Below are 22,153 nucleotides of genomic sequence, written 5' to 3'. Positions count from 1 at the left end.
GTGAAATCAAATAAAGAGCAGTAGCTACCGTCATGTCCGCATTTAGTTATTTTCCTCATTCTTCGCCTCATCGAAGCATATACAGACCGCTGCCATGAGCGCAAGGTCCACGCCTGGGGCTACTGTCAAAAAGTACTAAGCGGCAATGCCCTATCAGCCATTGCCCCCGCATGCAGATAATAATGAGGGAAGGGAAAGGGCGTACAGTCTGTTTATCCCCCCAGAACTCTCGCGCATTAAACAGCTTTCTCGAAATCTGGCCCACTACCGGCCCACCCTCAATGGATATATCAGCAGACCCTCCCCAGAAGTCTCCTTTCAAAACAAGAGTCGTAGGGGAATTGGTGGCAGGGTTGTGGAAAGTGGCAACCAGGTGTGAACCGAAAGAGAGTTTCTTTTTGATACGGAATATTTCGTTCCCATGTGCGTCCTCACCGATGAATGTCTTGTGGATGGCGATGAGCTTATTGCGGATGCCAAAGAGGAACTGGCCATTTGGGTCGGTGATCACTGATATTCAATGATATCTCATCAGCTCTATCGCATACCAGAGAGCATACATGAAACCGTTCGGAGAAGACAAGACGATACATACCCTTACGATCCTTAAATGAGAGCGCTTTCCCCTGACATCTCACCACCACCTGTCCGTTCGTATCCTTGACTCCAAAGTCATCGCCGCTAAAGGAAAAGACGCGCTCTTTCAAGACGAGCGTGACAGGCTGAGGGTGCGAGGTGTACGCAGGGTGGATTCCGAGTGGGGGGTGGACCGGGCTGAGTACGGCTGGAGCAGACGGTGTAAATATACCCATGTTGTGCGATATTGCGGTGGCGGTGGATCAGAAATTGGGTGGTAATCTATATAGACGACAGATGTGAAGCTGTGATTGACACACCCCTCGGCGTGAAGCCGAAAAGCCGGCTTGATCAGGTACACATCTCATGCATCTCTCCAGGGTAAAACATCTCCCCGAACACAGCTTTTGGGTTGATAAGAGAAAGTTACAAACTGCATTAGCCTGAACAAAGCTTAATTACAAAGCTTATTAGAAATTCGATCACAGGTATTAAAGTATCTGATTTCTTGCCCGAATTCGGGATGACATTTTTGCTTGTTGGATTATTAAGTCGAGACTATCTTTCTCTTAACTCGTGTACGCACTAGTAAGTTACCCCTCCAACTTGATGGATCAATCCCAGTTTCGAAGCTGACATCTTGTACCCAGGTGTAAAGCTCAACGATTAGTTACTGGCCCAGTGACCACTACTAATCCCTCATGAAATGACGGTCTGTCCGTTTGGGACTGAAGATGTCTCCAACCTTCTTGCTTCATGTATGGATACCGAAGCTGACAACTTATTTATATGACTAATAATATATGAATTTTGAATGTACAAGAGATGCAGGAGATAAACAGATCGCATTGCCTATAGCGCATATCTCAACGTCAAGACCTTAATTTTACCCAGTCGACTTGATCGACCATATCAAATAGAGCGCCGACGTATTTCTTCTTTCCGTTGAGAATCACTTCCATTTAAGACCTCTCTCTCCGGGTATCCTATCGATATGTGAAGCGCAGAATATTGGGAAGGCCTAGGTTGATAGCTGGACTATAAAGCGCTTATCTTTCCTGCCTCTCACTGCTGAGATGATGATATCGGACGAAGCATTAAGTGTGTAAGTTCAACTTCGCTTTATTTTAACTCTCCATTACCTGTTATACTGTGAAGTTACACTCACGCTCTCCAGGGTCAGTTCTGCCTGACAACTGCTTTCGGCAAGGTATCCTAGTACAGAAGGTCCGCGATCCTTTCACATCTTATAGCTCGGCTCGATGCGTCGTCATCCTTATAATACATCAAATCGACAAACCAAAGGCAAACGAATAGAAAGTAATATCTGTTCCTTCCTTCGTCCGGTCTTCCTCCTCTGTACGTCCCTTCCTTTGAACATCTACTTCTCCTGTTTCTGGCGTGGTTCGAGACCTGTCTTTTATTCAGGTCAGAACGTAGGCAACGGAGTTCTGCTGGATTTGAGCCTCGACCGGCACCTCTCAGTTCAAGGTGTTTAACCTTGATATTTTTCCAGGCCACCATTCCCACCACCATAACCCTCTTGCATTTATCCCTATACATCACCACGCGTCAATCAGAGCACCCCATCCCCATCCTCAGCCTCAGCCTCAGCCTCACCCCCAAAATCTTCGCCACTTGACAACCAGCGGTCTTCATTGCCAGCTTGCACAACTTTTTCCGCCTTTTAACTCGCAAAAATCCGCTTTTCGCGATCAGTAACCAAGAGTAAATCAGTGATGTAAAATGCCTTTCAAGAAACCCCCGTCACAGCCTCTCTCCCTCTCCGAAATGGCCTCGCTCTCCTCCAAACTATTCTCTCCCAATCTCTTCCCTCGTAGTCTCATCCGAGAACCCCGACCTCCCCAACTGGCAGGTAGCAAGCTTCCCCCTCCCGCTGCAGAGATTGATGAGCGGCCCACGGCACGCGCGAGGCGATTCAAGCTCTGGAATGAGCAGGTAGGCGATCTTAGAGTAACTTTGCTTGATCCCAAAAGACGAGGTGCGTTAAAAATAGGAGCAAAAAAGTACCACGACTGACGCCCTAGTTCCGAATGATAGGCTGTCTAGCAAAGTATCGCATGTTTGTCGTCCCTTCGCCTCCTCGACCAGAATTTGGTCGCCTGTCCCCTTCTCATCGTCCATTCCATATTGATCCGCAACCTTTCCGGCATTCCATTCTACCTCCGCCGTCCCTCATGCTATCGTCTGAGGTAATGATAAACTCCAAAAACGACAAGATTTCCAAGAAAGAACGTGAGCGCACTCACGAGCGACTACTGGAACATAAATGGGTACTGGACCAAGAACATGAACGGAGATTCCGGAGAGGGATGGCCGCAATCATGGAAGATGTGCTAGAATTTCAAAGGTCAAATACGTGAGTTGCCATTCCCTTTCCTCTTATCATCTTTTTCCCCTTTTCAAAGGCTGTCCTGCTTGGCACACGAATTTTTGGCCGATGCTGATTCACAAAAAAAAAGGATGCCAGCCGAGAGTGGGATAGGGTATAAGTGGAAAGAAGGAGTCGATCTTAATTGCGTCATGGCATTGTAAGTTTTCCAAGCCAAAAGAGCCCTTTCGTGAACCAACCTAATTCATATTCATATTTATAGTCGAGAATTCTTTTGCGCAGTCCGTAAAGACTCGACCGCCATATATTCCTACCTCGACCCCATTGACATTGCACCCGTAGCGAATAGGGATGAAGTACATAAGATGGTGAAGAAGGAGGAACGGAGGAGGAAAAAGAGGGAGAGAAAAAAGGCGGATAAGAAGATGAAGAGGGAGTCTGAGGCCCGATTGAATGAGGAAAGCGAGAGATTAAAAGCTGAATGGGAGGCTGAGGCCTCTCGTAATCCTATGGACGAATGGAGGGAAACAACAAATGAAAGCCAAATTACTCCCGACTCTGAGGCCTTCATTACCCCATTTCCTCTTCCCGCCGAAACCTGTACTCAAGAGCAGGATGACGAGATCGCAAGACTTATCGCCCGCTTACTCTATTTACGCGAAGAGAAGATTGTCTTAGGAGACATTGAAGATCGGGATACAAGACGGGTAAGAAAGGCCGTCGCAGCACACCCGCCGGAAGCGGTGGAGATGGCTAGTGAGCTAAATTGGGAAGACAGAGGGGAAGTTGCTGCAATGCCTGTTGGGGATGAAGCTCGGAGCAAGTCGCTGTCGTTATCACAAGACTCACTGTTGGACGCTGCAGTAACATATCGTCCCATTTTCCGCCCCTCTTCCCATCGGTCTTACTCTCCCTCTTCCTCCCCGTCCTTTCATGTACGACCCGGTTCTTTAAACATCGACGACGATACTGATTTTCCTCCGATACTGACTCCTTCCGTCATCCCCTCTTCGTTCTTTTTTCCTTGCCCTGACAGTGAACATTCCCCAGATACTCGAGTAAGCGTTCCCTCTTTTGGTTATAATGAATTCAGTTCCATCTTTGAAGGTCGCAAAGAATGATGGCAAGAAGGACTGGCCGAGAGGCGTATGGAACTTTTGAGGGGGGAAGAAATATTTTAGCACTGAATGACAAATCGACGGTGATCTGAAGCATGTATGTGAGCATGATGCGTCTCGAATATCGCGGACAGTCTAGTGCAGTAATACCATCAAACATCCAAGGACCGATACATGTCATCCCATTATACACACCATAACATCATCGCCTCCTCTGAAACAGACGTACAACTGGCAATAAACCATCAAGGAATTTCCAATCTCCAGATATCGGGCATTACTTGTAACGTGAAATTATATGCAAGTCAAGAGCATGTATCAAATTTCATTATCCCCTACTCTCCGACGAACAGACGAACGAGAAGATATGCTGAAGATCCAAGGAATCGGAAGACTGCAACGAAAGGCGTCAGCATTGTGCTTGACAGTCATAATGTGGAGAGCGACATACAGGCAAGACCAGCTACAGTGCTGTAGAAGAATACGTAGCGTAAGCTTTAACCAAAAGAGAATAAGAGAGCAATGGACATACTACAACAAGACACCCATATACGTCGTCGCTACTGCACTATCACCACCGCTAACTTGCCTGAAACGGCCGTCAGCGTTTGCTTATTGCCAAGTAAAGTACCCACAAGATCGCAGCCACCAAAGCCCCGTTGGTCATTGTCCAAGCCAGCAACACCTGGTCGCAACATCAGGATTTTCCTCTTCAAGTTACCGAAAAAAAAAAGGGAAAACTCACATTCGTCCTAACGTTTTTATAATAATCCTCTTGTTTCTGATCATCGTTAACCACCCGCACCTCTTTCGGAGCCTTGTTTCCCAATATTTGCAACTCTGCCGCGTATACAGCATTGATATCCTTTTGTTCAATCGGTACATCAACAGTGACTTCGTCTTTGTTGTCGTCTGAGGACTTGACGGCACCAAGATCGTCAGAAACTTTGTCGGATCCTTTAGTACCCCAAGACTAATGGCGGGATCAGCAAATGACGCTGAACAAAAAAGGATTGCAGAGTTGAACATACCACATCGTGCACGTTGCAAAACGCATATACGCTGTGGAACAGTAAGTAAAGGGATTCTAGAAGAAAAGCAGGTATATGAGCACGTACTTGAGTACATTAATGTACGACGGGGCGAGTAAAAGATATTGAAAGAAAGAAGTAACTACCCAACCTATTAGCAACACACCGCCATCGCCTGTAAGCTGGTGTTGAGACCAACTCACTCATATGCCAGGGTTCAAGAGCCATTAGCGAACTGATAATATACAGACCATATGTCGCCAACAACGATATTACGATATTCCTAAAGATTTTGTTCCCAAGTACAGTGCTCGCTGTTACCTCGCCTGCCGCCTGGATGTCTTCTACACCTTTTACCGTCAAATAAACTGACTGGGTTTAGCGGCCAGACTCCAAAAGTAAACCAAGGGTAATGAAGGACTCACTGGCAGCAAAGAGCATATATATTGTGATCAAAGCGAATCCGACCATACTTGAAGTGTAGCCAATTTTAGAACTGTACCGCTCATTAGTTAAAGTCTTTGATCGCAACTATTTCCTACTCAAAAGATGAGACTTACCCAGCAGGCCTGTTGCCCAAACTTAATAGGAAACACCATAGCAAAAGCGCAATATAGATATAATGCAAGGGCGTGTTGACGTATTTCCAAGCAGTGCCGAGGGAGTTGAGAGATTCGGTAAGAACAAACTATACTTTAAATCAGCTGACAGTGTGTGTGTAACTGAAGATGGTCTCATACGAAAGCAATGAAATAATTCCCTAAAGCGAACCAGGCGAAAACCATGTTTAATGTTTCTGAAATAGATTGTCACTAATTCTCCTTTCCGCAAGGGTGGCACTCATAATCAACTTACGGTAGACCAGCTCTATGTGCAGGAAGAATTTCCGAGTAAATGAATGGCTTTGCAGGCTTCAGCAAAAGCGTGAGATTAAATCAGAATACACTCACGAAGATCGATAAAGATAGCCGAAATGGACGATAGAATGAATGGCCGCAAAGAAAGACCCATTAAGCCATCTGCGCAACATGAGTATCAGCCTCACCGATCACTGTAACGACCGTGGGCTTCACCCACCTTCGTCTTTGAGAAACCAGCTCAGCAACCGTGTCCGGCACGTCTGTAATAGCATAGGCCGACTTGACATAATGCAGCTTCCATTTACATTGTCTCTTGCTCACAAGCTCCCAACAAAGGATACGATCTATCGAGAGATCAGCTCAACATTGCAAGAAATGGGAATCTTCCAGTCGAAAACGAAAACAAACCTTCGGCGAGATACATATTGGACGAGCTGCAAGGATGGCATTAATTTGAAGGTCACCAAAGCTCACGGGATAGTAAACTTACAAGATACCAGCACCAGAACCATGCATCGTCTCTCCAACAAAATACTGCTTTAGGGGACCGTTTCCTTTCTCGTCGTTGAGTAGTGCGATATATCGATACGCGGAAAAAGCGCCCGGCCTATATGAATCATGTCAGTGTCGCGCATGGTCGAGTTGTTCAGTGATAACGAGACTAACAAGACGGTGATATATCCAAAAACCGACTCGAGAGGCTTATCCAAAATGTTACTCATCTTGTATTCAAAGTTTTGCGCTGCCACCCTACCATCGTCATCAGTTCATCAATCCAACATTGGCCAGGTCCCGCCAGACGCACAAAGGGTTCAGTAGATTTTTCCAGAACATTCCCTTCAACGCAACAATCTCACCACAAGCACCCCCAACACTCGAGTTGATATCAAATGCCTTCCAAAGATGATAGATCGAATCGGGCCCAGGTTGCGTACCGACGTCAAGAAGGACGCAAACGTTTGGCCGAAGGCAAGCACCAAAAGCGCTAGAAAGTAATTCTTCAGCTCCAGAAGAACGAATGCAAGGAGGCAGCCTTACTTGAAGAACCATCGATGACTGTTGATCTTCTTCTGATTCTTCTCCTACAGTGTCGGGTCAGCATCAGAAGACAAAAGACACGACTCTTGCGCGACGACGAACCTTGAGGCAGAACAACATTTGGATTGGCACCGTATTTGAACCGGCAGGCCCAATCTTTCCACTAGAGTTTATCGACACTAACTTTTATGAGCGTCCAACTTGACTGCTGCAGGGCGTCCTACTCACATTGTGTAGTATACTCGTACACGTGTGCTGTGACAGGCTTTCCATTGACCATGTTCTTACCTACACCTTCTTGGTATACACCGAGCGCGGCGAGGACAGATCGAGTTCGGGGGTTGATCTTTTTTCGACCATCTGCAACGATGCACACCACCACCTATCATGGCCATGAATACAAAAAAGTTCGAGAGCGAATTTGAAAAAAAAGAGTCTACCTTTTTCCAGCCGTTCACTCCCCAGGTCTTACTTTTTGACCTCGTACAAAGGTGAGCAATATTCTGCATCACGCCTCGCATTGTTCGACAAAACAAAATGTCGTCCTCCTACGCCTGCCATTAGCATTGAGGTATTATAATAGACGTGAAGGACGAACATTATACATTGTAATGACAATGAAAAGCTCCGTTTGTCGGGGTGGATCGTATAATCGTTGTCTGAGAGTATACATGTCATCCACAAAGTCATTTGGGTCACAGGTAACCGCTGTATATCTCAGTTTGGTGAATTCGTTTCCCTGGCGAATTGGACACTGCTCGAGCAGCATTGTAGGGACTTCGATATCAAGTACGAGATGGCCCTGGAAGAGTCTGCGAGGGGTTAGTTGGGCTAATGCGAGAGGAATACCCAACTCACTGGACGCGTTTTTGCGTCCTATTTCGCCTGACGATCCTCGCTGGAACGGGTCCATAGTGCATATTGACCTCGTCCTCACCGCCCGCACCTACGCCGTCACCAGTTCCAAACCCATTCTGCCCTTCAGCATCACCGTTCCCCGTGTACATCGTGACGCCCATATCTCCAGCACCTGCATCGCTCAATTGATATCGTACGGCCGGAGCTGTCATGGACATTGCGCTTGTTGACTGAGGAATACCAAACCGAGAATCAGGCGCCGCGTGTGCAAGAAGAGGGCGGGAGTCATTCATATCGTCGTCTGCGGCGTTGCCGTACCCTTGAGGAGGATACGACGGGGGGCCGTAGTTGATGTTATCTGGAACTGGAGCGGGCATGGCAGACATGGACGACTGGGATGAATGGTGGGGCAACAAAGGAGGCGGCGAGGTGAGACGGTCATCAATGCCGTTTGGATACGAGTATGACGGGGCAGGCTGTTGCTGGGGCGGAAGATGTGACGGGTTCGCGCCGAAACGAATGTGCTGGGGTGGAGATGCATGCATAGGCGGATGAGAATTGGGCGGTGAGCCCATCGTATATGGTGCTGGGGCGGGCGCAGACGCCGGGGAGCCGTTGAAGGGGGACAATGACTGCGTCGGAAGCGAGTACCGGGGAGCTGGAGGGCCGGTCGGCGACGTCGGCTGGAGAGGGTGAGACGCGTGGGGGGGCTCGTGCCACGCGGGGGACATGTTCTGGAGGGAGGCAGCAGGCGGCCGCTGTGGGGGGGCGCTGAAGGGATCGCCATATTGGACTGCAGGCGGTGGAGGATACGGTTGCTGCGGGAAAGGCTGCGGCTGCGGGGGACGCTGGTTCTGGCGGGCGGGGCTGTAGCCGCCTGGTGGCTGGTATATGTCGCCCGGGTTCATCGTCGCTCCGCTCGTGGGTCTGGCACAAAAGGATCCCGCCAAAAAAGTACATATAATACACGGAGGCTGCACCGCACAGACCCGCGTCTATATTTCTGATTATGTAACCGCTCGAATAGCCGAACACCCATAAATCAGTCGCCAGCGACGCCGCGCCAGCCGGGCATGGGGCACAGCTCCTCCGGGCTACATACTTCTCCCGTCGTAGGCTTGTCAGCGCCGCGTCATTGCCCCCAGCATAGCCGCATGCAATTAGTCCTCTGGAGAAGCGATGTCAGTCTGTTGCGGTTCACGCTGGAAAGGGGAGGCTGAAAGATGGAAGAACGACACAGTGAAAGACAGCAGTCGTCATTCAGTAGTGTGTGGAGGTCGAGAGGAGGCATTAAAAGCCATAATACTCCACTCCTCCATGCAACTCGTATCACTCTCTCTCCTGCATCTTACACCTTTGTCACCTCCACCCAGTGACATTTGACCATTCGGACCCGTCTTCTATCACTTGACCAAAATGCTCATTCCATCCATCAAAATACCACTCCGAGTCTGGCCCAGTTCGAATTTCCCCTTTGACCTTTCAGAACCAGTCTATTCAAGCGCTACATCAAGTTACATTTGAGATGGATCTCTTTTTTCAATCACGGGTACGATACGTTTACAGATCTATGAAACCTACTAAGAGCTTTCAGAATCGGCAGCAAACAAGCTCATAAACCTCTTATTCTGAGGTCTTTCCAACTCGTCTACCTTTTCGAGGTGCTCAGCCTCACCACGCGTAATCTTCTTCTCGTCCCTGGCAACAACTGTGGCGAGGTCATAGCCCTTCCATTGTCTAGTGGGAATCCGAGCCTCCATCATGAAGCTATGAGAAGAGAAAAAAAAACGATTGGTAAACGTACAGAACGAGAATGTAATCGGAGAGCCAACGTACTTGATTTCTTCCAAGGTTCGGCCCTGGGTCTCTGGAATAAAAAAGTAGACAAAAGCAACCGACAGAAATCCACCGAAAGCGTAGATCTGTCATGTCAATCAGCCGCGAGCATCATGAGTGCAAAGGCATATGCGAAAAAAAGGACTGGGACTTACAAAACCAATCATAGGACCCAAACCAGCTTCGTCGGGCTGGAAAAGATACGGAAGAGTAAAAGTGACAACCCAGGCGGAGACCCAGAACATGGCGGTACCGATGGAAAGGTGCTTCTGACGGTTTCGACCAGTAGACATCTCGGCCGCAACGACCCAAGCGAGAGGACCCCAAGAAAGGTTAAAGGCGAACACTAAATTAAATGTAAAATGTGAGCAAACTGTCTCGAGAACAAGGCGATGCGTAAGGATAGACGTACCATAAAGACAGATCATGGCAGCAACGGCCTTACCGAGCGACGGGTGGTCAGCCAAGTAGGGCTCAAACCGGTCACCCTGACCAGAAACAGCACCCATGGCGCCGACAATCAGAAGGGTGATGAACATGAAGATACCACTGTGACACAAGTCAATATCCACATCACCCTTATCGACAGAGTGAAAACGTACGTGTAGATAAGCAAAGGCCGTCGACCCCACCTCTCAACAACGAAGAAACTCGCAATGACACCAAGAACCTCAATACAGTCGACAATGATCTATACAATTCGTCAGCAAAAGCCCGTTAACACGTTGTGACTTTGGTGCATTACAGTGATGATGAAGGTATCTGAAATACCGACGAGAGCGAAAAAGGTGGTGGTGTAGGAGAAAATGAATTGAACGCCAGAGATCTGCTGCGAGACGAGGATACCGACAGTAGCGAAGAACTTTCGGCGCTCGACAGGGTTCTCTGTTTGACAAAGCGCACAGTTAGCAGCCGCTCGATTAACGCTTAGAGATCCCATTATAACGTACTCCAAAGATCACTCCACTTGGACTCGCCACTAGAAGCCTCGGCCTCCTCCTCCCTAGACTTGTTCAAAATCGCAAGTTGCTCAGACACCAAAACATCCCTATATTCAGAACCGCCGTGGATCTTGTTAAGAGCCCGCTCAGCCTTGGCCTCCTTGCCCTTGTATAGAAGCCATCGAGGAGATTCGGGAACGATAAAGAGGACGACGAAGAGGAGGACGACCCAGACCAAGTTGAGCGCGACTGGGATACGCCACGATGCCGTGGAAGACATGGTATGTGTTCCCAAACCGACACCGGCACCGATAACCTGACCAATCGCAAGCATAAGTTGCCAACTAGAACCTATACGTAAGTACAACTTGAGTCTTCAGGAGAAAAAAAAAGAAAGAAAAAAAGCAGACCTTGAGACACAAGCACCTCGAATCTCCATGGGAGGGATTTCTGATAAATAAAGAGGAGCACTGTATCGACGCGTAGAATAAGCTTTGCACGCCATTTGGGGGAGCTCCATTATCGAAACTTACGCGTTGGAAATGATACCAATGCCCATACCAGCAATAAGACGGCCAACAGTAAGAAGACTTTGTACGAGGTCAGCAAGGTGTATCAAGCAAAACGAGGAAAGAGACATACGCCGAGCTGCCGACAATGATCATTTGAAGGACGACACCAATGGCGAGAAGGACGATGGCAGAGAAGATACCGCCCTTTCGACCAGAGTAGTCACTCAAAAAACAATGTCAGTTACTAAATCCTCCGCCATACTTGATAAGGCGCGGCTCACCCGATAGGACCAGCTCCCAAAGAACCAACAACCTCACCGACCTGAATGATAGAAACCCAAAGGGACTGATCGCTGCTTGAAAGAGCATAAGTGCCATTGCCAGTGTTATCGCCGAATTGCTCAACTTTGACAACTCGTTAGCACCCGTTCTTTTGGCTTTTGCAGTCGAAAGATTAAAAGGTACTTACCAAAGACAGGTGTCTCAAGCAAAGAAGTGAAATAGGTACCATCGTAACCGTACGCGACTGGGGCAATACTGATCAAGGCGCAGAAAAAGATAGGACGCCGATAGTCCTTCTTGAACCAGTCGGCCCAGCTCTCCAAACCCCCTCCTTCATTAGCAACTGCAGCAACCATGGCTTTCTACGTGGGGTTAGGTAAATGTTAAACGGGATTGTTGTTGTTGACAGAAAAAGAACGAAAGAAGGAAAAAAGGAGGAGATTTGATCTAGTTTTAGTTTTACATTCACGATGGAGAGATGGGGTCAGGTTAACATCTATGGCGCGGATTATCTGCGGGGAGCTGGGGCCCGCCCATCCTCGCATCGAAAAGAGGAACGAGTGTCTGCGAGATGGTTGTCAAACAGTCCAAACGTCAAACGAAAGTATATTTCAAGCTAAAGTAAACGCGCATGTCGGCAATTTCCTTCATCGCGTGGGGATTTGACGAATGAACCGCCGGCAAGTGTTCAAATTCAGGGGGATGATTCCTGAATTTTTACGGGACTTTGAAAAGGTTTTTTTTTTGTGAATCCGAGATTTATTTAGCGAGGGGGCGGTAAGGACGACATTTCGTCATATGCATTTGCAGTGGTTTTGGTGAATTCCAAGGATAGATATGAGAGATAATGAGCGAGGCTGTTCGACGTCCATCTTTAGATCAATTTTATTGTTATAGAGGGGTAATTACTGGGGAGAAAAATCAGGCTTGAGTGATGGATGGACGAGAGGATGCTGCGTCTTCTTCTCGAAAAGTGCAAAACAATCTCTTTCGGGGCGCCGTGACACGAACAGGGACACCCGCCAGTGCCGCAGAAGGACTGGCCTCAAAAAAAAAAGCCAAGAGCAAATTCCTAACCAAGCCACCTGCGTTATCACAGATCGTCTCGTCTACGACAAGCGATAAGGGGTCCCCATGAACATTCCCCTACCTACATTTGCATGACGTGACTGCCCCAGATAATAGAGAACGAACACGATTAAGATGACCTCAACGCCCTGAAGGAACGTACTCGCCCCTTCCCCATCCCAAAGAAGTGGTGGAAATAAAGCGGTCATAGATCAACAACAAGGATTTGAAGGAAAACTGCCATGTGTGAACGAAGCTGTGACGACGACAGTTATAGCCTCTGAAATCTCTCTTTCTATCAGTTGGCTTTCTATTCGTCAATAAGCCCCATATAGATGTTCAAAAAAACGAAGGAGCGACGACTATCATTCTTTAAAACGTTCATCGCCGGGCGGGCGTTCAGCTACTCTTCGTTTACCGTAGCGGCGGCATGTACGTAACTGTTGCCTATAGGAGTGATGACTCCTCTACACCCTCCGCAGCACAAGATATGCCGGCATCAAGAATCGCTTTTAAGCTCTAGAGGTTTCTTATTCCTATTTAAATCTTGCCCAGGTTTTGGTCTTCGAATTTGTAGGTCAAGGTACCTCGAGAGATACATCTTCGGGGAAGCCTCAATTCGGTCTTCTGTCATGAAGTACAATTTTTCTGACATAGTGATATGTTTGAAGACTTGTGTAAAAAAAGTAAGTTTAGAGAATTACTGTTAGGAGCAAATAACTGTATAACTACTGCAGTTGTACCTGCACAAATGGATACACAAGCTCGGTTATCAGTTCGTTATATTATTAAAAAAAGCACGAATTTGAGTTCCCAATCTGAACATTTTCAGTCAACACATAACATATCAAAAGGCTCATGATGTGAGGAGGTAATTAGACTTTAGACATCCTCATTTTCGTTCCTCCTCTCTCAAGCTAACCTGTGCGATTTTCGAGCTCCAAACGATAAGGGCAATGGTAAGGTAACAAAGAGTTAGTTGACGACCGTTGATAGGTGAAACGTGCACGCTTGGCTAATCTTGTCTTTCAGATCATCCATACGCCGCCAAGAGCTCCTATGGGACTCCTATTTATTGCATGCCAACACCCTTCCTGCAGCCTTTGCAATGCACTCCTGATACACAAAGCTCAAACGACACCTGTGTCATGAAATATTCGCCTTCGCATTCACCATCCTGCCGAGGCTCCTCTCGTATAACCCCTTGAGATCTACAAGCACAGTGGTCGCGAATATATCTGACTTGTAATTTAGTGCTGCCGCATCGCCAAACCAATCATGATCATCGATAATCAAGCATGGCAATATGGTGAAAGCCGAGGTCATCGATGGCCCACAAACGTATTTGAAATCGGACCAGCTGGTAACTTTGAACAGGTGAGCCGTTCGGGCAGGTAGAACTTTTCACGTTGTGCAAGTCCGCGAGGGTTTATTGCTTGTTTGAAGGCTCCTTTCCTCATTGAGACGAATCATCTGCTAATCCCTGACATACTTGCTGAAAGGTCATACCGCCTACGATAACGAGTCATCATGATCAGTTAAGCTCCCCAGAGGTCATGTGTGGTGCAATATGGGAAGAGAAGCGGAAGCTGGGCGAAGCAGGAAAGGACGAACTCGGCACATCAAAAGAGCGCTCACTTTTTATGCTCCTTCCATAGAAATCGCCATCTTCCCCGCCCTGGTCCCACGGATAGCTATCCACTCCTCGGGGAAGACTAATGAACCACGTCTTTTTTTCTTTTCCTTCCAGGCTAACGGTATTGTACTTGTAGGGATTGCTGCTTAGGACAAGGATGAACGCTAAAACCCTTCTTATTAGCTCATAATGTCCACTCTGAAGATCAGAGATGATGCGTACAGTGATTCGTCATCTAGGGTAGGATCAGAGATTTTGAAGTTAGTTTTAGACACTTTGGATGGATATTGAATGAAGAAAGCTTACCTTTTTGCCTCCCTTCAAAGTAAAGTGCATACTCCTTGACTTACCAAAACCGATATGTCTATGCAGCGCGTTCCGAAACTTGTCCTCTTCTTCTCGTCCATCACTATCATCCACCACAAAAAATCAGAAGTTGACCTTCAATATTGACCAAACAAGCAAGAGACTGTATGGCGCATTATCAGACACTCTCACCTTTCGGAATCTTTCCGTCTTTTCTTGAATCTTCTACGATTTTCCGCTTCTTCTTCTTCATCTGTATCAAGATCGGGTATGTATCCGGAGGGGAGATCGATAGTGTACTCCCCAATATCCCAAAGAACTGGATTAATCGTGAATAAGCTTGCATGTTGCTTTTTTTCATGTGCAAAAGGTTAGATTACTTACGAGTCCCACCTTGACGACCTTGTCCGAACGCTTCGTGGCCAACGATAAAAACGCTTCCGATCAGCCTGAAGTCTCAGATATTCGGTTGTAGCCATTGTACTTACTCCTGCCATCCGATCCTAAAACGGCTTAATTAGCGAAATACTTGATAGGATCTTACAGTTTAAAGGCTGACCTTCATGTATGGTATACCAAAGAGGGTGCAATGTTGTCTCGACGGCCATCCTACGTGCTTCACCACTCTTTGAAATGCCTTTACAAATGTTGAAATCTTAGTGGATGCTAGCCGATGGGTTGGAATTTCGCTTCTGCATACCTAATAGACCCTTAGGGATAGCCCAAGAGACAGTAACCCCATCGAGATGCATTCGCAAGTCGTAATGCAGTGCTACCACTGTATAAGCTTGTTGCCAAGTTCCCAAGATTATATCCAATAAAGTACGAACTAACCTGTAGCAGAATGCCGTTGGATGCACCAGAAGTTTCTCTTTTTCAATGCAGGCCATTTCTCCAGGACATCCTTAGAAAACCCTTCCCATTCTCTTTCTACATCTGGTTTTGGCTCGTCCCCGCCCTCCTCCAGCTTGCTAGAGTCTGGCTTCCCAGAACTCACTTCTTCAACCTCCTTCTTCACTAAACTCGGTGCCATTTTGGGCGAGCTGGACGAAAGACGGGCTCTTTTGCGAGCAACGGAAGGGGATGGAGATCGAGATGGCGAGCCAGTGGTGCTGCGAGTGGCTTTGTTCTCTGTTAGCTGGTGCAGCGTCCACATGCTTTGTTTGTTAGATATTATGGGCCTGCCTTGAAGTGTAGATGGCGCCTATATGTTGGATTGTTTGAGATCAATCAGATACAGCGACATTCTTCAGAATTAAAAAGCACACGGGATACAATAAGAGGGCCCGGCGCGCTACAAACAATCCGAGAACTGACAGAGCGAGAAATATCCATGACGTCAGAGATAATCAGCACTCTTCCACGCTTGCTGCACCCCACAAAAGCACACTCGTTCAGCGATGAAGCAACCAACTGTCCTTATTTTGATTGCATTTGTGACTATCTATTAGTATTATTGTATAGCAACATCGTATCAAACGGCACGGCTTTTCAACATTACAGAACATCTGACATACCATGTCACCGCTCACTCCTAATCCTTTATCGACTCTCCGGGTCACCAAGAAACAAATACCCTCCTACCAAAACTTCCCCAACACCGCACTTCATCGCCATCCTCTGATTATCTACCATTCCGCCTATCCGTCTTCTCTCACTGCAGATCAGGTGGAGAAACATCTTTCCTCCGTCGGCGTCGTTAAACCCGCATGGCGATTCCCAATGTATCGACAGCACCACTATCATTCCAACACTCACGAACTGCTCGTCGTCGTCTCAGGTGCTGGAACGCTCTGCTTTGGCGGGCCGAGGGATGAAGAGAACAAGAGCAGGACCGAAATTGATGTGGAGAAGGGGGATGCCATGCTAGTCCCTTCCGGAGTTGCTCACGCGATGATCGAAGATAAGGGAGGGTTTAGTATGGTAGGAAGTTATCCGATCGGAGCGAAGAACTGGGATATGTGTACAGGCCAAGATGGGGAGAAGAACGATGCTTGGGAGACGGTGAAAGGAGTGAAGTGGTTTGACAAGGATCCAATCTATGGCGATGAAGGGCCAGCGATCAATACCAGAGAAGGTGACGCGAAGTGAGTAAGCAGGTTATACTATGTCTGTCAGTAAGGTCAGATCCTCTGTTATAACTGCATCAATAGCAGCAAGCATGGCATGCCATGATATTCGATACCCCGTCTCATCTAATTTATCACCCTTTCCGCATCGTATAGATAATGATGTCAAAGCCGCACTCCTCGAAGTGTCAAGGAAAAGATGCTCATGAACTCTGGTTAAGACGGCTTGTCAGGTCGTTGTTGCCCATTTATTTAAGAGTCGAAGCGCTTACCTTTGAAATACGAACTCTAAGCGCCACTGCGAAAGTGTCTGGGAAGAATATGGTATCAATGAACGATGTGAACAGTGTGCTGCATGCCGTTCCAACGTTTCTCGATTAACACTCTTCTTAATCCCTTGTCCCGCACATCTAAGTCCGCACTCTCTTCCCCATCGCACCCACCACTTCCCTCTTTCCCAACACATCCTTCAACCTATCGCCCAACGCGGTCTTCCCATCCTTCTTCAATGGTCCTTGTCCCTTCCCACCCTTATTATTCTTCGCCCCTTCACCCAGCGTACCTCCCTCATCGATTCCAAAGACAACTACTCTTCCCGGTCTGCCTGCCCGTCCTGCCCTACCTGCACGATGGACGAAATCCAACACATCCCTTGGTGGTTGTACGAGGAACACTGATGACACGGACGGGTGGAAATCCAATCCTCGTGAGAGAAGAGATGTCGTCACAAGGACCCGACGGCGCGTAACCTGGGATACGTTTGGGGTGGTACCGTTCTTGTCCTGGAAAATCGGCTTGGTTTCCCTCGGTTCCAAGCTTGGGAGAGGAGCAGGGGGTTCGTGCCCTGGGAGATGAGGTCTTTGCAGGAAATCGTTCAAAGACCCATTCCGACCTCTCAGGCGCTCTTCTCCAGCTCCAGTCCATGCGAGGCAATCAATCTTCTTCGTTCCCAGGATCCCAGAGACCTGCTCCACCTGCTTATCAGAATTGCAGAAAATCACAATTTTGCTCGGTTCCTCGCCTTCCCTTCCCTCAGCTTTGGCAGCTTTGGCGTCCTCGGCTAACGTGAGCCGAACTTGATGCGCGACGTCGCCGTGTTTGTTGCCGGTCGTAGACGGACGAATAAATCGAGTGAGAAGTTTAGGAGGAAGTTTATGTAAACCGGGAGAAAGCAAATGGATGAAAGGTTCCTTTTTGGTGAAGAACGGGTTGGTGGTAAGGAGGTTTATCAAGAATGGAGGAAGGGTGGCGGTACATAAGATAAGGTTGGCCTGTTTGACCTGAGAGAGAACCGAGATAGTGTCCAGATAGAATTCTCGACCTACGACATGATGTATCAGTATTGTCAACGATATCTGCTACCGAACCCACCTAACAAGACGTCGGCTTCATCAATCACAACCCATTCCACCTTATCCCCCTCTACCATCCCCTTTTCCTGCTCATCTTGCCATATCCTCTTCCCCCTGATATAATCCTCTTTCTCCTGCTCTTCCTCACTCCTTGTCATCCCAAACATCCGCCTCAAACTCCCCACAGTCCCTAATAAAACATCCACACTCCCTCGCTTCTCACCCACCCCACCCGACACTGTCGAACTCATCCCATGAACAGAGAGTTTTGTATTATGCGTAAGAATTTTTGCGAATTGAGTTGATTGTCGGGTAAGTTCATGAGTTGGGGAGAGGATAATTGATCGCGGATGGAGAGTATTTTCACTGTCGGCGAAAAAGGACGAAGTGACAGACGGTCCGGGGTCGGTACGCTTAAGGTGGTGGAACAGAGGGATGAGATAAGAGACGGTCTTGCCGCTACCTGTTTCGGCGCCGAGGAGGACTCGCTGAGAGCCAATTGGCGCAGAAGCGATATCCGGCTGGGTGAAATGATGGAAACTCAACGTCTCGATCGGTGTCGTCTTCCCGTCCTCACCATACAGCCCTTTCAAACTCTTCACCAAACCCTCTTCCAGCCCAAAATCATCAAATGTTCGAGGCCGCGCTTGTTCTTCATTTGCGAGCGTCGTTGGAGGTGTGGGGTACGCAGGCAAACCGTTAATGTACTCCTCCGTTACGCCATCATCCCTGTTAAAAGATCTGGGTGTCAGATTGGGTGGCATAGTAGCGGGTTCGAGTTTGAATCGGTGAGAAGGCTTGGGTATGGTATCAGAAGATGAGAAAGGTAGTAAACGACGGGAGGATGTGGGCACATGTTGGCCTTTGGGGGTAATGCTTGCAGAAGAGCCACTAGATGAATCGGAGATTACACGACGAGCTCGAGGTGGCTCGCTTCGGAATGAAGTTGTCCCAGAAGACTTTAAGCCAAAGCGGCTTGCTCTAGGCTGTTCGGAACGACCCCGATTACTACCCCTTTTTTCCCAATCCGGCTTTTGTCTGGGAGAGTTTCGAGAATGTGAAGGAGACTGTTTCGGACGCTTGCCGCCAGCTGCGAGCACGCTTGAAGAGTGGAGAGGTCGGAGAGTGTGCTGGAGAGCTAATGGTGGGATGGCTGAGAGCCTGGATACCTGCCCTATGAGCATGGTGGCTGCGGTTTTGCGGAGACGTAATGTCAAGATGCACGAATTGACAACAAGATCGACGACAAAAACAAACGAACTGCAACAGAAGACAAGAAGTAAGACTTTACATGTATTGGTGGGGACCGCCGCCTCCACCACACAGGGCACAATGTGTTTGCTTCCGTCGAAACTTCTCCCATCAAACTGCTTTCGCCCAAATTCCGGTCTCTTCATTATTCTTTCTCCTCTTCATCATCTTGTCTTTCAACATTCAGCTGCAACGAGGGGACCAGCAGCGTCAAGCCTTGTGAGTCCTTTTTCTACCCTATCCTACTCGCCCGAGCTCCAAGTATAAGTGAAGAGTGGTTTATTACCCCATGGCACCTCTTGACCCAGGGTCTCGTCCTGTCCTTGTCTACGAGACTTGACATTAAGGACGCAGGCCGCTGCTCTAAACGGACAATCTGATACCTGATACTTCTCCCACCATTGTTTTGAGACTGCGTGTGGACGAGAGCTGACTGTGTGGTTTAGTTACTTCAAGCGTTGCCCTTAACCGAATAGTGTTGTAGATTATATTACTATGAATCGTTTTTGTATTTGAATCTGTTTGCTGTGGCGATAAGTCTTGCCTTGAACAGCCTACACCCTGCTGGACACTGCATATTCCATTCTGCATGCGCCATCGCTTGATCACACAAAGTACAACCGGTAAATTGGCGTTCATTTGCCGGGAGCACGCTCTGGAGAGGCTCGAGCGATGAGCTCTACCGCGTTTGTGTCTGTGTTTTTCTTTTAAGCCGCAACAAACGGCCTTAATTAAATTTGATTACAAAAGTTTTGTATTACTCATTACAAACCCTCTTCCACGTGGCTGTGCCTGTCAGGAATGATTACAAAGTGGGCGAAACTGTGATTAGAGCCTACATGGGCGCGACCCGCACGGACCGCCTGGCGCGAGAAAAACATGCCAGGGGCGGGCAGTGACCATTCCAAGCCGTTTTATTTCATTCTTTTTTCCTTCTTTTTTCTCTTCTTCTTTTGCCCATTTTTTTTTTAATTCTCCTGACCCCTCCGCAGCTGCCCACTCCTACACTCTTTTTCAGCTCATCCCCCACCATGTTCCCCTTCGACGCCTGGACTCCCGGACCCGGTCCCGTCTACACGGCCATTACCTCGGTTTGGGACGCGCTCGACCTCCCCCATCCCGCTTTGGGATACAGGACTTGGATTCCCGGAGAGTCTCCTCTCAGTACCCAAAAGGCCGTCGTCGCTGCTGTCGGCACGTACCTTCTGATCATCTTTGGAGGACGGGAGATGATGAAGTGAGTTTCTGTGCTTTTGTTTTACGTGGGAGAGCGAGTGCGTCGGTGCGCGTTGGAGCGGAGCGGGATAGGGTTAACAATTCGCTGAAGGAACCGACAACCATTCAAGCTCAAGATTCCCTTCCAGATCCACAATGTCTACCTTACCCTCGGTTCTGGTCTTCTCCTTGCGTTGATGCTTGAAGAAATGTACGTGACATCCGGCGCGTTCGTCTGCAGCTTCTAACGCATGCTTTTCCTGTATAGCATTCCTCTTTTCCTCAAGCACGGTTTCTTCTGGTCTATTTGCAATACTTCTGCTTTCACTCCCGTAAGTTTGGCGTGATTCAAGTTTTGACGCGTTGTATGCCTTTGAGAAGACGGAGCATCGCTGACATGCGAAATCAGCGATTGGTCACTTACTACATGATCAACTACTACTTCAAGTATGTTGAGCTCATCGACACTGTCTTCCTCGTCCTCAAGAAGAAGCCTCTTGGTAAGTCTTATTTTTGAAGCATATGTCCCACCAAGCCAACCTTGTTTAGCCTTCCTTCATGTCTTCCACCACGCCGCTACTGCCGTCCTCTGCTACACCCAGCTCAACGGCGAGACCTCGGTTCAATGGGTCGTCATTACCCTTAACCTCACTGTTCACGTTATCATGTACTACTACTACTACGCCACCGCCGGCGGTGCCAAGATCTGGGTACGTCCCGAAATTTCTGAAACCTTTTCAATCACAGCTAAACCTTGACCACAGTGGAAGAAGTACCTAACCACCCTTCAAATTACTCAGTTCATCATCGACCTTTTCATCGTTTTCTTCGCAAGCACGTTACTATTCTCTTATCGTTACTCGCACAACCAGTACCCCAACCTTTTATTCCCTATTTCTCCTTCGAGTACTTCTTTTTTTTTATCCTCTTTACATTCATCCTCCGTCCCCTGTCCCCTAGCCCCATCTCGTTTTAGATTATTACTTAGACATTTCACCCCTTCCTCCCGGGCATCTCTCTCCTCCCTCCACCTGGTTGTGCTTTAGGATACGTGCTGACCATTGTTTTGGTTCTATAGCTTACAGCCACTTTGCTTTCAAGTACGGAGTTCCTGCGGTCGGTGACTGTGCTGGTAGCGAGGGTGCCGCTCTTTTCGGCTGCGGTCTTTTGGGTTCTTACCTCGTCCTGTTCATCGCGTACGTGTTTCGTCTTGCTTCCCACCTGTCATTGGCTGACTCTGATATCTGATAGTTTCTACAAGGCTACTTATAAGAAGGGTGTCGCCAAGGGCAAAGGCAAGGCCACCGAGATCCGAGGTTCTTCCAAGTCCAAGGTAGGTCAAACAATCGGGTAAACGTCGAATCAACGACAGTGCTGATCGTGCCGAGCAGTAGGTTGTGCTTCAGAACAAACGGGGAACGGTAGTCATCACAGAAGTTCAAGAGTAGGGACAGGAGCTAGGCGTTAGGGTTGAGACGATGAGAGCAGGAGAAGAAGAGCGGAGACCATATGGAAAGGGCGAGGCGAGGCGAGCATGGCGAGCTACGGAAAAGAGATGAGGGCACTTTTTCGCGGAGAGGGCAGAGAAAGGGAAGGCGGGAAATGTGTGAATATGTGTCATGAGGATGTCTTTTTGCATTTTCTTTCTACAGGGAAAAATGTCGTACAAGTATACCCCCCCACCCGGAAAAAACTACATTTTTTTAAAAATCTCTAGTAATGTTCGGCTTTAATCATTCAATCACAAAAAGCTAGTTTTTAATTTAATGCGAGACTTGCTTGTCCGATTTTGTGCATTTGGATTTAAATTTGGATTTCCCCGGAGATGCAACATCTATTTTATTACAATCT

The 22,153-nt window shown here is 47.9% G+C and overlaps 8 protein-coding genes across 9 annotated transcripts; 3 read left to right on the top strand and 5 right to left on the bottom strand.

Moving 5' to 3' along the window:
• Positions 1-42: 42 nt before the first annotated feature.
• CNBC7180 (hypothetical protein) lies at positions 43-812 on the bottom strand (the record flags this gene model as incomplete). The annotated part of the gene is made up of 3 exons (XM_771237.1): positions 43-135; positions 206-510; positions 596-812. The coding sequence occupies 3 exons, from the start codon at positions 810-812 to the stop codon at positions 43-45; spliced, it is 615 nt and encodes a 204-aa protein (XP_776330.1).
• A 1,510-nt stretch (positions 813-2,322) lies between these two features.
• On the top strand, positions 2,323-3,902 carry CNBC7170 (hypothetical protein; the record flags this gene model as incomplete). Its single annotated transcript, XM_771236.1, has 5 exons — positions 2,323-2,578; positions 2,638-2,956; positions 3,060-3,128; positions 3,192-3,685; positions 3,754-3,902. 5 exons carry the CDS (start codon positions 2,323-2,325, stop codon positions 3,900-3,902), a joined length of 1,287 nt encoding a protein of 428 aa, XP_776329.1.
• Positions 3,903-4,382: 480 nt separating this feature from the next.
• On the bottom strand, positions 4,383-8,742 carry CNBC7160 (hypothetical protein; the record flags this gene model as incomplete). Its single annotated transcript, XM_771235.1, has 24 exons — positions 4,383-4,441; positions 4,499-4,518; positions 4,580-4,636; positions 4,683-4,732; positions 4,793-5,020; positions 5,079-5,109; positions 5,166-5,220; positions 5,282-5,446; positions 5,504-5,574; positions 5,639-5,766; positions 5,819-5,874; positions 5,934-5,980; positions 6,029-6,097; positions 6,156-6,282; positions 6,347-6,372; positions 6,429-6,545; positions 6,605-6,688; positions 6,744-6,923; positions 6,977-7,020; positions 7,079-7,155; positions 7,205-7,358; positions 7,417-7,524; positions 7,575-7,788; positions 7,835-8,742. The coding sequence occupies 24 exons, from the start codon at positions 8,740-8,742 to the stop codon at positions 4,383-4,385; spliced, it is 3,075 nt and encodes a 1,024-aa protein (XP_776328.1).
• A 672-nt stretch (positions 8,743-9,414) lies between these two features.
• CNBC7150 (hypothetical protein) lies at positions 9,415-11,761 on the bottom strand (the record flags this gene model as incomplete). The annotated part of the gene is made up of 12 exons (XM_771234.1): positions 9,415-9,601; positions 9,671-9,756; positions 9,826-10,016; positions 10,083-10,219; positions 10,273-10,361; positions 10,416-10,555; positions 10,621-10,955; positions 11,022-11,081; positions 11,145-11,201; positions 11,254-11,346; positions 11,405-11,528; positions 11,593-11,761. The coding sequence occupies 12 exons, from the start codon at positions 11,759-11,761 to the stop codon at positions 9,415-9,417; spliced, it is 1,668 nt and encodes a 555-aa protein (XP_776327.1).
• Positions 11,762-13,929: 2,168 nt separating this feature from the next.
• On the bottom strand, positions 13,930-15,571 carry CNBC7140 (hypothetical protein; the record flags this gene model as incomplete). Of its 2 annotated transcripts, XM_771233.1 has the most annotated exons (10): positions 13,930-13,985; positions 14,112-14,273; positions 14,332-14,344; positions 14,416-14,518; positions 14,608-14,734; positions 14,800-14,829; positions 14,904-14,918; positions 14,975-15,052; positions 15,116-15,187; positions 15,250-15,571. In XM_771233.1, 10 exons carry the CDS (start codon positions 15,569-15,571, stop codon positions 13,930-13,932), a joined length of 978 nt encoding a protein of 325 aa, XP_776326.1. The 2 variants fall into 2 exon arrangements, with proteins under 2 accessions (XP_776326.1, XP_776325.1); XM_771232.1 differs by lacking the exons at positions 13,930-13,985; positions 14,332-14,344; positions 14,904-14,918 and having other exon boundaries at positions 14,115-14,251; positions 14,460-14,518; positions 14,960-15,052; positions 15,116-15,193.
• A 362-nt stretch (positions 15,572-15,933) lies between these two features.
• Positions 15,934-16,506, top strand: CNBC7130 (hypothetical protein; the record flags this gene model as incomplete). Its single annotated transcript, XM_771231.1, has 2 exons — positions 15,934-16,113; positions 16,150-16,506. 2 exons carry the CDS (start codon positions 15,934-15,936, stop codon positions 16,504-16,506), a joined length of 537 nt encoding a protein of 178 aa, XP_776324.1.
• Positions 16,507-16,894: 388 nt separating this feature from the next.
• CNBC7120 (hypothetical protein) lies at positions 16,895-18,600 on the bottom strand (the record flags this gene model as incomplete). Its single annotated transcript, XM_771230.1, has 2 exons — positions 16,895-17,805; positions 17,856-18,600. 2 exons carry the CDS (start codon positions 18,598-18,600, stop codon positions 16,895-16,897), a joined length of 1,656 nt encoding a protein of 551 aa, XP_776323.1.
• A 1,518-nt stretch (positions 18,601-20,118) lies between these two features.
• Positions 20,119-21,696, top strand: CNBC7110 (hypothetical protein; the record flags this gene model as incomplete). Its single annotated transcript, XM_771229.1, has 9 exons — positions 20,119-20,324; positions 20,415-20,513; positions 20,571-20,634; positions 20,712-20,802; positions 20,852-21,012; positions 21,067-21,136; positions 21,381-21,498; positions 21,554-21,635; positions 21,694-21,696. The coding sequence occupies 9 exons, from the start codon at positions 20,119-20,121 to the stop codon at positions 21,694-21,696; spliced, it is 894 nt and encodes a 297-aa protein (XP_776322.1).
• Between the last annotated feature and the right edge of the window lie 457 nt (positions 21,697-22,153).

The sequence above is a fragment of the Cryptococcus neoformans genome, chromosome 3 (assembly GCF_000149385.1).
Source record: "Cryptococcus neoformans var. neoformans B-3501A chromosome 3, whole genome shotgun sequence".
NCBI lineage: Eukaryota > Fungi > Basidiomycota > Tremellomycetes > Tremellales > Cryptococcaceae > Cryptococcus > Cryptococcus deneoformans.
Note: the sequence above shows the minus strand (reverse complement) of the source record. Positions and strands in the feature narration are given on the sequence as shown.